The 14,780-nt window shown below is 33.3% G+C and overlaps 1 protein-coding gene across 2 annotated transcripts in view; it reads right to left on the bottom strand.

The window, feature by feature from the left end:
* The window catches only part of LOC140056085 (probable phospholipid-transporting ATPase IIB), a 32,414-nt gene that overhangs the window by 3,151 nt on the left and 14,483 nt on the right, over positions 1-14,780 (bottom strand). For both annotated transcript variants that reach the window (XM_072101325.1, XM_072101326.1), the window contains 9 exons: positions 14,581-14,673; positions 14,125-14,208; positions 13,641-13,811; positions 12,911-13,099; positions 12,171-12,315; positions 4,168-4,232; positions 3,471-3,691; positions 770-878; positions 244-505 (listed from right to left, as the gene is read on the bottom strand). In XM_072101325.1, coding sequence (XP_071957426.1) covers positions 244-505; positions 770-878; positions 3,471-3,691; positions 4,168-4,232; positions 12,171-12,315; positions 12,911-13,099; positions 13,641-13,811; positions 14,125-14,208; positions 14,581-14,673 — 1,339 coding nt within the window. The remainder of the gene's footprint in view (positions 1-243; positions 506-769; positions 879-3,470; positions 3,692-4,167; positions 4,233-12,170; positions 12,316-12,910; positions 13,100-13,640; positions 13,812-14,124; positions 14,209-14,580; positions 14,674-14,780) is intronic.

Here is a 14,780-nt window from a genome sequence, read left to right as displayed (position 1 = left end):
TAAAATTAATTAATAACAGTAATGAATAAATTATGATGATTAAATCTAATAAAGCTTTTAAGTTTCAGTATTGAACAATATAGATAATGGTTGATTCCATTATTTATTAGGGGTATAATTAAACAAAATGGCATTTATTTGTTTATCCAAGTAAATAGAAGGGCAAACTAGCTATTCTTGAGTATGATGGTTTTCTTTACAATATCATTATAATAATTACAAGAAACATAATACAGTACTTACCAAAATATTCATCAAATATGAACAACGACGCAACATACACACACAAACTGAGCAACTCCGCTACCGCCATCAGCCAATGCCAGGTGCGTATCGTCAACGCAACCATTAATAACTCAGTGATGATTAACGCGGTGAACGAGATTGCGACAATGTGGATGAACTCACCGCTAAACAGCCAGAGGGCGCCATACATTATAGCGCCCCCTTGAAATATACTAATTAACACCCATATAAAGAACATCTTAAAGGATAACTCACGACCCTGAGAGTAATGAAAAAAAATTTATAAGAATTAGTGAAATTAATTAGTGAAATAAACCAGTCTTTCTCCAATTAAAGACAACTTTAGTAGGCAGGTTTATTTTATTACCGTATATGTCAAAACCTACATTTGATGTTCATTTTAACATAATAGTATGGCTTTGAATTGCAGTGATCGTTTAGTAGAGTTAGTTGTATGCGGATCAGGATACGATAATTTATCATGTTAACAAATTATGATATACCCATTGAAATTAGATATTACCTTTAATAAATCTTTATATAATTCTGGATAAAGCATTGCAGTCTCTGCATTAACATCTTGATCCAGTACAAGTAAGAATACTGGTAACATAGTGTATGCCGTTACATACCTAGTAATAATGACAGAAACTTAAAACATAACCAAAAGTATAATATCAGTAAAACAGCAAAAACTACTAATTTGTAAAACTATGATGAGCCGTTTTATGTCGTAAGTGTGTAAAAGTGTGTAAAGCTCTGTCTTCACTATCAAACTATGAGCCGTGCATATGTCGTAAGTGTGTAAAAGTGTGTAAAGCTCTGTCTTCACTATCAAACTATGAGCCGTGCATGTCGTAAGTGTGTAAAAGTGTGTAAAGCTCTGTCTTCACTATCAAACTATGAGCCGTTTTATGTCGTAAGTGTGTAAAAGTGTGTAAAGCTCTGTCTTCACTATCAAACTATGAGCCGTGCATATGTCGTAAGTGTGTAAAAGTGTGTAAAGCTCTGTCTTCACTATCAAACTATGAGCCGTTTTATGTCGTAAGTGTGTAAAAGTGTGTAAAGCTCTGTCTTCACTATCAAACTATGAGCCGTGCATATGTCGTAAGTGTGTAAAAGTGTGTAAAGCTCTGTCTTCACTATCAAACTATGAGCCGTTTTATGTCGTAAGTGTGTAAAAGTGTGTAAAGCTCTGTCTTCACTATCAAACTATGAGCCGTGCATATGTCGTAAGTGTGTAAAAGTGTGTAAAGCTCTGTCTTCACTATCAAACTATGAGCCGTTTTATGTCGTAAGTGTGTAAAAGTGTGTAAAGCTCTGTCTTCACTATCAAACTATGAGCCGTTTTATGTCGTAAGTGTGTAAAAGTGTGTAAAGCTCTGTCTTCACTATCAAACTATGAGCCGTTTTATGTCGTAAGTGTGTAAAAGTGTGTAAAGCTCTGTCTTCACTATCAAACTATGAGCCGTTTTATGTCGTAAGTGTGTAAAAGTGTGTAAAGCTCTGTCTTCACTATCAAACTATGAGCCGTTTTATGTCGTAAGTGTGTAAAAGTGTGTAAAGCTCTGTCTTCACTATCAAACTATGAGCCGTTTTATGTCGTAAGTGTGTAAAAGTGTGTAAAGCTCTGTCTTCACTATCAAACTATGAGCCGGCCGTGCATATGTCGTAAGTGTGTAAAAGTGTGTAAAGCTCTGTCTTCACTATCAAACTATGAGCCGTTTTATGTCGTAAGTGTGTAAAAGTGTGTAAAGCTCTGTCTTCACTATCAAACTATGAGCCGTGCATATGTCGTAAGTGTGTAAAAGTGTGTAAAGCTCTGTCTTCACTATCAAACTATGAGCCGTGCATATGTCGTAAGTGTGTAAAAGTGTGTAAAGCTCTGTCTTCACTATCAAACTATGAGCCGTGCATATGTCGTAAGTGTGTAAAAGTGTGTAAAGCTCTGTCTTCACTATCAAACTATGAGCCGTGCATATGTCGTAAGTGTGTAAAAGTGTGTAAAGCTCTGTCTTCACTATCAAACTATGAGCCGTGCATATGTCGTAAGTGTGTAAAAGTGTGTAAAGCTCTGTTTTCACTATCAAACTATGAGCCGTGCATATGTTGTAAGTGTGTAAAAGTGTGTAAAGCTCTGTCTTCACTATCAAACTATGAGCCGTGCCACTATCAAACTATGAGCCGTGCATGTCGTAAGTGTGTAAAAGTGTGTAAAGCTCTGTCTTCACTATCAAACTATGAGCCGTGCATATGTCGTAAGTGTGTAAAAGTGTGTAAAGCTCTGTTTTCACTATCAAACTATGAGCCGTGCATATGTTGTAAGTGTGTAAAAGTGTGTAAAGCTCTGTCTTCACTATCAAACTATGAGTCGTGCATATGTCGTAAGTGTGTAAAAGTGTGTAAAGCTCTGTCTTCACTATCAAACTATTTTGACAAGAAAGTGTGATGCGGCCCAATATGGTAGTGATATGTTTTAAATATGGTAGTGATATGACATCATCGTGTCCATATATGGGCACATCACATTTTGTTGTCACATAAAGTTTGATAGTGTAGACAGAGCTTAAGATAAATCGTAAAATGTCTAATCTCTGCATTTCAGTACTCAAGACATTTGATACAAAAACTACAATCTACATTGGATTGAAAGGAAGCTGAATGATAAACTTTGCCATTATATTTGATGATAAAAAACAATGAAAACTTATATTGTATAATATATTACTTTGCATTGTTTGAGGAAATTATATACTCGATACAAAATGTAAAGCTCTGTCTACACTAGTTTAATCAAAAAAGTGTGATGTGCCCAAATATGGTAGTGATATGACCATATATGGGCACATTAAATTTGTTTGTCACATCAAATTTGATAGTGTATACAGAGATTAAGAAATATAGTCAAACTCTGGGTGTGATTTCAATCTGGACTTTTTTTTATGTTAGCCGATTGCCATGGGAATGGACCAGGCGAGAGTGGAATATGCTGATCATCCAAATTGGAATGATCAAGTACCGGTAGCTTGGTGGTTAACATGCTTGACTTCCAATCCCAAGATCTAGGGTTCAATTCTGACCTAATGGCATAACCCTTTCAACTCCACTCCCTAAGCCTCAAATGAGACTTGGTTTATAAGCAAGATATACTGTAGTTTATTATTCATCCTGCATTTGGTGATTTACTTAGATTTTTACTTAAATAAAGAAGATTTTAAACCTACCCTACTGTCAGAATTCCTTGATAAAGTGCGACTGAAGAAAAATAAAACACGGAAGAAAAGATGGCCTGCATCGTGGAGATGATCAAACCTCTATGCATGACAAACTGACTAAGCGCAGCCGAGCGTTTGTAACTGTTGCGTCCATGAACAATCAAGAGAGATCCAAGGTGTTTGAACTGGGTGATAGAGAAGTCTGCGGCCAACGACGCATGTTTTCCTTCCTAAATAAAATAAATCAACGAAAAATAAATAAATAGATTTTTATGTGGGGGTGAGAAGTGATAGGTCTCAGATTTTGAAATAGAGACAGCCCAGGACCTAAAAATGTTTAAGTGCTGAACGCAACCTAATTCTATCTTTTGCATGGCTGTAATTCTAAAAAATTAGTCCTCCCATCTGGATCCACCTATTATATGTTGGAGATGCATTAAACACAAAAATGTAGTGGGGTTGCTTCTTGCATTGATAATTTTGATGGAAAGCATTATTTTAATTTGCTTGTAAAGCTCTGTCTACATATATCAAACTTGATGTGATGTGCCTATATATGGATATGATGATATCAATAATAAATTTAACATTTAACATATCACTACGATATTTAAGCATATCACTACCATATTTGGGAACGTCACACTTTTTTTTGTCGAACTAGTTTTATAGTTTTACAGAGCTTAAGAATATTAAAAACACCAACCTTTCCAACGATACCAACGCCTACATTAGCTGCTTGAATCATACTAACATCATTGCCACCGTCACCTATGAAAACAAACACAGTTGAGGTAAATGTCAATCAATCAAATAAACATTTATTTTCTTTCAAAAACACACAACATTACAAAAGAATCCCTTTTTTAACATATAAATTAAAATCTTTGAATATAACATTAAATTATGTAGAAAATTTAATTCTATTTTAACTTTTAATGAATGTAAAAAACTTTTTTTAAACATATTAGGGTACTATGCTATATAATACTATAAGTGAAAGTACATACAGTAAAGGTCATTCAGTAATATGTTCTGACAATGTTTGCAAAAAATGTTTGATCTAAAATAGGTTAAGTTTGGGCTAAATATATTTATTTATTTTACAATTTATTTTTATTCTATTTTTATTTACTCCAAAACAGACATCACTGAGAAAATCCTAATCTTGTCATTTTTTAGTTCCTTTTATGTATATTTATCTTTAATTTTTTCTTTATTTCTTATGAAGACAATTAAAGTTTCTTAATATGATTTGATTATATTTTGGTTGTTTTTAATGTTAAGATGTTTGTTTAACTTGTTTGACTGCACACTATCCTATGTGGTTAAGTCAATAAATTATATGATTATAAATAATTTGTCCAGTTTACAAGAAATATACATTAAACATACTCAGCATTTTTTAATGTTAGGCTTAGTAATTATAGCAACAGGAAATAAGAAAGGAAATCAAAGAGAGATTCAAGAACATAAATGACTAAATCATAATCCTATCAATTTGCAAATAACATGAATACGGATGTAAAAATCCAAGCAAAACTGAGATTAATTTAAGAAAATGAAAAAAAAAACTTAAAAATTCCCTGTAAACTATATATATTAGTAAGTCATTCGCAAGTATTCTCAATGTACTTAGGAAGTACAAATTACATCAGAGTAGGGAAAAACATCTGACCAAATACAATATAGTGGTATAGTACAGCAACTAAATGCTTATTCTAAAGCTCTGTCTACACGTTATGTAACAACAATGTGATGTGCCAATATATGGACGTGATGATATCATATCACTACCATATTTGGGAATATCACTACCTTATTTGGGAATATCACTACCATATTTGGGCAAATCAAGCTAGTTTGATAGTGTAGACAGAGCTTTAGCATGTTTCATTTCCTTGTGCCCACATGTGTTTATTCTTTGCACCTCAATGTTTTATGTCTTGACAGATCAGTTTAATTGAGTACAGATTTATGGTATCGCATGACCAGACAAGATATAAAAAACGACATTTATTCTCATGCTGTAATGCCCTGTCTGACACAGTTTGATGCTATGTGAATGTGGTAATGATTTTATATTAGTTGAGTCTAGTGGCCGAGCGGTTATGACACTAGCAGTATAAGCCAAAGTAACAATATCCTCACAACCCTAATTCTGGTGGTACACAAATCTTTTGGATATATACTTCAAATGGACGTTCGATGTACACATCATGTGCACTTGAAAGGGTTAAGGAAAGTACTGTAGGGTGTAAAAGTGGCGATTATAATTAATTGAATGAAATGTTGAGGATTTTATTATTGATCATTACCATATACCATATGGAATGCCCGCTTTAAACCGACTTGTTCCCTAATAATGTAATTTTTAACTGTAATTTGTTAAACAACAATCTGAATTTGATGTCTTTTTTTAAAGTGTTTTGTATTTGTTTTTTCCTGCATGTGGTTGGTCCTCTAAGCTGTAACCTAAGATGTTTGAAATTGTTCAATGTTACATTCTTGAAAAAAAGGATGATTTCACAATGGATTAATTATTCAAAGATCATACGAGATGGTCAATTCAGAAAAACACTTTTCATACACAAACATTGTTTTCAGTGGATCATGTTGATTATCAAAGTCTACAAAATTAAATATATAATAAATCTGTCAAGAGTAAAGCAAATAAAATCAAGTCACATACTAGCCGCATTTATTCAACCATAAAGGTGATAGAGCTTTGACGTCAAATTAAGCACTATATACTTTTGTTTTTCCTCTTTTGATTTATAGCACACTTTGCATCCACACATCTGGGAAGAAATGTTAACTCTACCCCCTTGACACTATGTTTTATGAATAAGCATTGCAATAACACTAAAAATGTTGCTTAAAGATTGAGACCAAAGCACTATGTAGTGTATCAATAAAATATCTCGATTTTTGTTTTAGATTCCAACATTCTTTCTCTATGCGACACTACTGTTATGCACAGGGGAGGATCGAAAATAGTCAAAATAGATATCAAAAGTAGTTTATTTAATCTGTAAAAGGAGAGAACATGTTTGAAAAAATTTGTTTTTTAATATAATGTATATTTTAAATTGTAATTGTATGTTGTTGATTAATGGAGATGTTAATTTTAATGTTAAATGTTTTATATTATGTATCCAATTTTTATATATTGTCAAGATTGTGGTAATTCAGTTTTTTTTAACTGCAAGAACAATTGAAATAAATAAACCTTGAATGTGCATCTAGCACTTAGGATTGTGATCCATGAGTATTTTTGTATTTTTTTAAATAAGAAAAAAAGAACCTTAAAATGGTTACGGTACTTAAACAAACTAAGAACAATTCCTAATGTGGCTTTAATACTATACATTTGTATCATTATTTCTCTATGTTTGTAGGCCTACTAATGCAAAACTAATTCAAGTGGGTAATGGGCTGATAAGCCATTTTAGTCCTCGAGTATACGCTTATCCAATTCTTTGTTTAGAGATGGGATTACACATAAATCCTATGGTAATACCCAGTAACTGAACTAAACGTTTTTCAAAACTGCAAACGTTGTAAAGACAAAAATAAACAAGTAAAGTATAACCTATCAATAGAGATTTCCTTTAAATGTAATGGATAAAAACTATAGCAAACACATTAATCCTCCTTCAAAACTCTTAAATGAAACCTAACAATGGGCCCGTTCGGACGGGGCTGAAACTACCGTGTACTTCCAACTGTGAGGTCGCGTGTAGCAATTAACTTACGCCTCTGGCTATAAAAAATTAGAAAACCATCTGGACGAAAAATCCACCAACTTTACTGGTTATTTCAATCCCATTCCAATTACACGCTGCCTCGGGGTATAATTAATCAAGCGTTAACGGGGTCATGTCAAATCGCGACCTCAAATAAGCTTTCTGATTGTTTAGCAATTATTGTTTAAAATGTTCTTTTTCGTTAATGCGAATGTATATCTATTGTTTTGTAAAATCATATATAAATAATCAACTCGTTGGTTTTTTCCGGTGACCTGAACTTGCGAATCAATGTACATGTATTGTAACGGCAGGGAGTTCTGTATTGTGGTAGCCTGGTGTCTGTGAATTACCACATCAACCGTTCGGCTCGCACGATAAGAGGGGTACAGTGGGTGTTAAATGGAATTTTTACAACAATAGTTCGGCTCGCACGATGAATACACGTGGTGATTTTTACAAGAGGGGTACAGTGCGTGTACATTAAATGGAATTTTCACAACAATAGTTCGGCGGCTCGCACGATAAATACACGTGGTGATTTTTACAAGAGGGGTACAGTGCGTGTACATTAAATGGAATTTCCACAACAATAGTTCGGCTCGCACGATAAATACACGTGGTCAACAAACAACATACGTTAGCAGGATTTTCGATCATTATTTATTTAAAAAGTAAATTGTATTCGATGTATTATAAATATATAGGTCTGGTTGTCGATTGAAAAATAATAATTGAAGGATTCGCGCGCGAAACGACATGCAATATCCAGTTGAATTTGTCAACACGCCATGTCAATTGATATGGGTCGACGCACAGAGGGCGCTTTTTGACCTAAGAATTCCGATCTTAATTGGTTTTGTGTCAGCTTACCGGTACTTTGTTTATTCGTACGAACGTCGTATGGGTTTTACCCCAAGGGTAAAAACCAAATAAACGTGTATTTCAATCGCCGTACGAACACGGTCAATTTCTTTGACATATCTAATCTAATAATAGTAAACATTTCAAATTCAAATAATTGCATTGGATGGTACATAATTGATTTGGCTGAAATTTAAGCTGTTAAAATCAACAATAATCTCTTAAAATCTGTTAAAAGCCTCTCTATTGTAGCCATGCTTCTCATAGTAGATAAATAGAACTCAAATAAAGTTTTCAATGGTTGAGTGGACATAATTACTGGGTGAATATTATATAAATGAGAAATATTTGCAACAATTTTGTCAATGAAAGACTAAACAAATTGAACCTATTTTCATTGTAAATTTCTCAGCTATGGTAGCTGGGTTTCTATGGGTTTTCTATGGGTAACAGTATTTATAGATAAGAAGGAGTGTTTTTAAACAAAAGTACAGTACTGTACCATGGAGTACTGTACTGCACTGGTACACCATTACACTTTCATACCCTAGTAATATTAGTGCTGGTGTACTGCACATACATGTCTAATATTTCTATCAAAATATATAATGTAATTTAATATACACTAAAATGCTGCACATATTTTATTATTTTAATTTAAGAGTAAAGTTTGAGGTAATTAAAGTGACCTGGTTTCATTTTTGTCAACTTTTAAGGAACAAAAAAATATTTTAGATTCACAAATTTCAACTGTATTCAACTGCAATTAATTACTTAATTAAGATTAATATTTAATCTATGTTGATTGTTTCCTTTTGTTTCTTTCACTTGTATTTCATCAAATTATTTAGAAAGTATGTATGTATCAAGTCTTGTGTTATATTTATCTTGTAAATGGATTGTCACCAACATCTAAAAGACAAATTTACCATTGTATCGAAAATACTTTGTCAAAAAATAAACAATGTTTGATCAAACTACAGTTGTTATTATTAATTTCATTTTTTTTTTCTTGGCGACATCATTTTGTATGGTAGACTGGAAAAAACATTACCATAAAGGCAATTTCTTTGATATTTGATCTAGGCGACAAAACACAACAGGGTTCAAATGAGATGGAAAATGTTTATAATTAAAAAGAGTTCACACAATCAACATGGGAATTCAATTTTACAGCTGGTAAACCAGCTAAGTTAAGTGTGAACTAAAGCTTATATTTATCCACTGGAAAATATTACAAGTATGGAGTTTATTTATGGTTCACACTGTGGGTATTGGGTGGGATAATTGAGCATAGCAAGCTATCAGTCAGAAAGGACCACAATTTGAACAAAAAAAAAATATTGTAGCGAGTGAGTCAATAAGTGGCTGAGCAGTTAAGAGTTAAGAGTGGAACTGTAATTAAATAGCCATAACATTGGCAAGGGTTCAAGGCTCACTTGGTCTGGTGGTAGAACAAGTCTTCTCGGATAAGGACTATAAACCATAGGTCAAGTGTACACATCTAGCTCATGTGCAGTTAGAACCTAATACATCTTTCAAGATGATTAGGGGTTGTTATAGTGTACTAGTACACAGAGTCAAGCAAGAACACTAAGGGAGATTAGAACAACAAGTAAAAAACATGTCTAATGTGGGTGAGACTATGGAGAGACAAGAAACCTGTAAGACAGGCATTCTTGCAAAAACGAAACTCAAATTGGATTAAAATTGTTGATTTCCCATTTTAATTAAGCCTCAAGAAAGGAATGTACAGTAAATAGCCGACCTGGCCTGTACACAAATATTGGGGTGAATCCCCTTATCACTCAAATTTCAATGCTGGAGTGCAGGAACAGATCAATATCAATCGTTTTAATTAAGCCTAAAGTTTTTCCTCAAGGAAGAAATGAATGTACAGTAAATAGCCGACCTGGCCTGTACACAAATATTGGGGTGAATCCCTTTAGCACTCACATTTCAATGCTGGAGTGCAGGAACAGATCAATATCAATCGTTTTAATTAAGCCTCAAGTTTTTCCTCAAGGAAGAAATGAATATGTACAGTAAATAGCCGGCCCAGTCTGTACACAAATATTGGGGTGAATAATCCCCTTAATACTCAAATTTCAATGCTGGAGTGCAGGAAAAGATCAATATCAATACGTATAAACAACTTCTATTATGGCATTGGTGCCACTAACTGGTCTACATTTTAATTTTTTCGTCTCCAAATTACGATATTAATGAGAGCTATATCCGAACAAAACATGTGTTTATCAAATTTAACAGCTGAATCTTATTAAAATAGACTCATCCTTCGGATTAATCGGCGCTGATTAAAAGATTTAAATCATGGAATCGTATTTGAGGAAACAAAACTAAACATGCGAACAATTATACAGTAATTCACGTTATAAAACAGGTTCGCTAAAACGTTCTCATCTATCAATATTTAGGATGTCACGATGTCGATTAATTAAAACATGTCTGATAAAATGTTCTCATCTATATTTAGGATGACGTCAATTAAATATTTTTGGAATCAACATGACTTGGATTTGTTAATCAACATGAGTGATATAAAACTTATGCTTAATTAAATATTATTTCATCAGCAAGGCCACTCATAAAAAAACATATATATTCTAAAGCATGTGGAATGAGAAAATACAGTAGTTATTACAACTTACATTAACCAAACTATAGACATAGTATAGAAATATATAGATTTTAAAATATAGACATATAGATTTGAACCAGGGACCTTATAATTGCAGGTAAACCACCAAGCTAGATTACCACTACTAGTATTGAGGGATATGGCACCTAGAAACTGTAAACTTTTTACATGAGGTGTCTGAAAATTAAGTTGTAAATTCACACATAGGCTGGTCTGGTGAACAAAGCAAATAAACATGTGTGTCACCACATGGATTTAAAAAACAGATGTTTATATGATGATAAGGTATTAAAACCATTATAAACATCAGTTTAACAGAAAATATTTAATAATGAATACAAGGAAGTTCAGAATACAAAAATATTAAATTGTTATTTTATTTTGGCACATTGCCAAAGATTTCAAAAATAGCATTCACACAGGACAAACATGAACACAAGATAAATTATGACATCCGATAAGATTGAACCAAGAATCCAAGGGTTGGTATAGCCAAATATCTCATACCACCAAGCCATTCTCTGTGTTGGATTTAAAATAGCTGGGATGGTAGCAGGCAGGGAAGTATTTAATGCCCAACAAATGAAATGTCAAAAAGGCAATAAATGATGATGGTTGCTATGCCATGCAATAGTACACTGACTTGCGCCTAAAGGTAGGTATTCGACGTGTTAGTGTCCAATATCATCATCAAAATCATTTTTAGAATGTAGGCTGAAGTGAGATTCGAATAGTAATCTAAATTGTTCATTAAAAGTATGCAACTTTATGGTGCTAATGGCATTTATCAAAAGAAATGGAGTCAATACTTCCAAAACTGGACAAATGTTTTCATACAGTAAATCCCTATTAAAACATATATTGCATTTTGAAAATAACAGAGCCATATGTGTAAAGAATTACGACATTGGATTTATTAAAAGCTGTCTTGACACAAACTGTGCCGCCTACTTTATAAAATTTCAGAGACTCGTTCATCATTTCATTTTTAATTTTCCTGTATTATTTAATATTGTTCATACTCTTTTCAGTATATTAACAAATATATCCACGACACTGTATTACTTTGTCATCAAAGCATACATTACGAATTAAAAAATGTTACAAAATTGTTATTAATAGGACGTAGTTTGTTCCGCACTTATGTACGCTTTGCACATCGATAATCCACCATCAAATATGTAATTAAATTATTAAAAATATAAGAAAACGTTGAAAATATTTTGTTGCTCTTACACTTTACATGCATAAACGAAGAAAATGTTGACACAGTTGCTCTAGTGTGTATCACATGACTTTAACCCAATGTCGTAACTCTTTATATATAGTATACTGCCCTCTATATTATAACAAGGATCAATACTATAGCCTGCCTCACAATAAACATATTTTCCCACAAATTTCCTACGAATACAATTCCAATTTGCAACTCACCTATTGCACATGTTCTCTTGCCTGTGTGGGTCCTAATTAAATGGACAATACTAGCTTTTTGCGTCGGAGAACATCGACACACAACAACCGCAGGACACTGTACGGCTAATTCCATAAATTCATGTTCGTAATAACGTAAACAAACCTGAAGAAATGATAAATTACATGAGGTGCAGTGTCTTTATTTTCATTTCACAATTTCTAAAATCAGCTAGCAGAACTAGGGAGTTTTTACACAATGTTGCAAGATACTGTACATATGTGACCCACAATTTGCCTACGACACTGTACACATCTGGATCTGTGCACTTTAAAGAACCTAGGACATCTTTCTAATTCAAGATGACTAGGGGTTACCCCATTGTACTATTATACACACAGCCACTGTCACATAGACACTTATCATAACTCATCATGAGGGCCTTTTGATTGTCAGCATATGCTGTTTAGGGTCAATCTCTATAAATAAGGTTAAATAAAATAAAAATTATAGTAATATAAAATATTACATCTGTATATGACATGTTATGGGTTTAAATATTATCTTTTTCTATTGTTCTTGATCCTGCATCGGTCAAGCTACAGTTACATTTCCTGTAAATATAATTTACTAATATATTACATAATTAAAACTTATTGTGTAAAACCATATAGTGGAAAATATTTGTGCTGGAACGGTCAATTACCTCTTATTGAATATTTAATTTTAAAAAGAAAACAATTGGAATGTTTTGGCTTACATCTAGAGAGTCTCCGAGTATAACTAAGGCGTTGTCGTTCTTTTTACGGAATGCATTCAACTCGAGATGCGCCTCGGACCGATTAGCTATGTTTTTGAATGTATATATATCTTGTGTACGGCCAACGAGACGAGAACTCTTTGCAATACATGTTGCCGTTTCCAGCTTATCCCCCGTCAACATCCAAATCTGTAATGAAAAATAATACAGAATTAGTTATTGTCGCTTGGTACCTCTAATCTCAAGGTCCAAGGTTAAATTCTTACCTAGCGTCTGGGTTGTAATTCATGACTGTTATTTCACTCCCTAAGCCCAAAATGAGACTTAGTTTATAAGCATATCTATCCTGTTATTGGTGAGTTACTTTTGCTGTTGAATGTCTAAATAATGCAAAGGGTCAGGTTTATTCCATAACTTGTCTCAATGTTTATTTGAGAAAACATGTGGCGCAGTGTGTTGGATGTTGGATTACTGATCGTGAGATCGTGGGTTTGAATCTTTCACCACATTGCTTGTGTCCTTAGGCAAGACACTTACATGTGCCTCTCTCCACCCAGGTGTATAAAATGGGTACTGGTTAGATCAGGACACAACTTTTCGCTGATTCTTAGCTGCATTATGGGAGTATGTTTCCATACGTGTTTGATCCTAAAAATAAAAGCATTGAGAGCTTGCTTATATGCGCTATATAAGAATGAACTATTATTATTATTATGCTTTCAGCACCTACCTTGATACCAGCATTACGAAGTAACTCAAGTGTAGGCCTAACATCTTGTTGGAGCTTATCCTCAACTCCTGTCAGGCACAGAAGCTCCATATCCCTCTCAAGGCTTTCAATAACAGCAGCTACTTTACTAGCACGGTCTATCATGCTTAGCTTAGCATGGTTGTAACGACTCTGAAATAGAAAGAAACATAGAGCCAACATGTAGGTATTTAATCCTGTATTTATACAATAAGCATAACTATCTGTGTACATACTGTAGTTAAAATTTGCCTCCTTTACTGTAATTTAAATAGTAACTAAATAACAAGGCCATATACATGGCTGCAGTCGCGTGCTCAAGTAAGCTGTAGAGTCGCGTTGCACGCAAAAAAAAAATAAACTGAACCTCATCAACGGTATACCTTTAAATTGGTATAAATAAGTACCTATTTATTTCTGCTAATTGAAAATAAATTGTAGTATTTATGTTTAATATCGTATTTACCTCAAAATCGTTATACTGGTCTTCTGTTAATTTCTTCTTGCCTACCACTAGAGTTCGCAGGCCTTCTCTTGCCATATTCCCACACTGTAATCATACAAAAACACACACAAATCAAGGCTTACTAAACCAGAAGAACAAAAGTCTTGTAATTCTATCCTACAGTGTGGACACAAGCTTATTTTCAGCATATAACAATAATAATGCACATACACATGCCTCAAAGCGATTCACATTATTACCAAACCAGTAGAAGTACAAAGGTCTTGGAACATATAATCACATCCTTAGTGTGGACACAAGTGTATTTTTCAGCATAATGATAGTATGTGCTATCTACAGTATGGTGACTAGACTAGAATAAGTACACACGTCTTGTCAAAATATAATCTTTTCCTACAGTGTGGACACAACCTTATTTTCAGCTTTATAACATAATTTTTCGACAAACTCACTCACCTCCTCTTCCAACCAATCATTATACTGTACAACAGAAGCCATTACTGTATCTGCACCTTTCATATAAAATAAAATACTTCCTGTCTTCTCTTCCTAAAAAGAAAATTTGGAACAAAAATGCAAGTGTAAACACTAAAAAGACTAAATTTTTATTATTAAATTACAAAAATATCATATCTTAACAATTATCTACAAAATGT

The sequence above is a fragment of the Antedon mediterranea genome, chromosome 8 (assembly GCF_964355755.1).
Source record: "Antedon mediterranea chromosome 8, ecAntMedi1.1, whole genome shotgun sequence".
In the NCBI taxonomy this organism is placed as follows: domain Eukaryota; kingdom Metazoa; phylum Echinodermata; class Crinoidea; order Comatulida; family Antedonidae; genus Antedon; species Antedon mediterranea.
The sequence above is the reverse complement of the archived record's forward strand: the minus strand, read 5'-3'. Positions and strand labels throughout refer to the sequence as shown.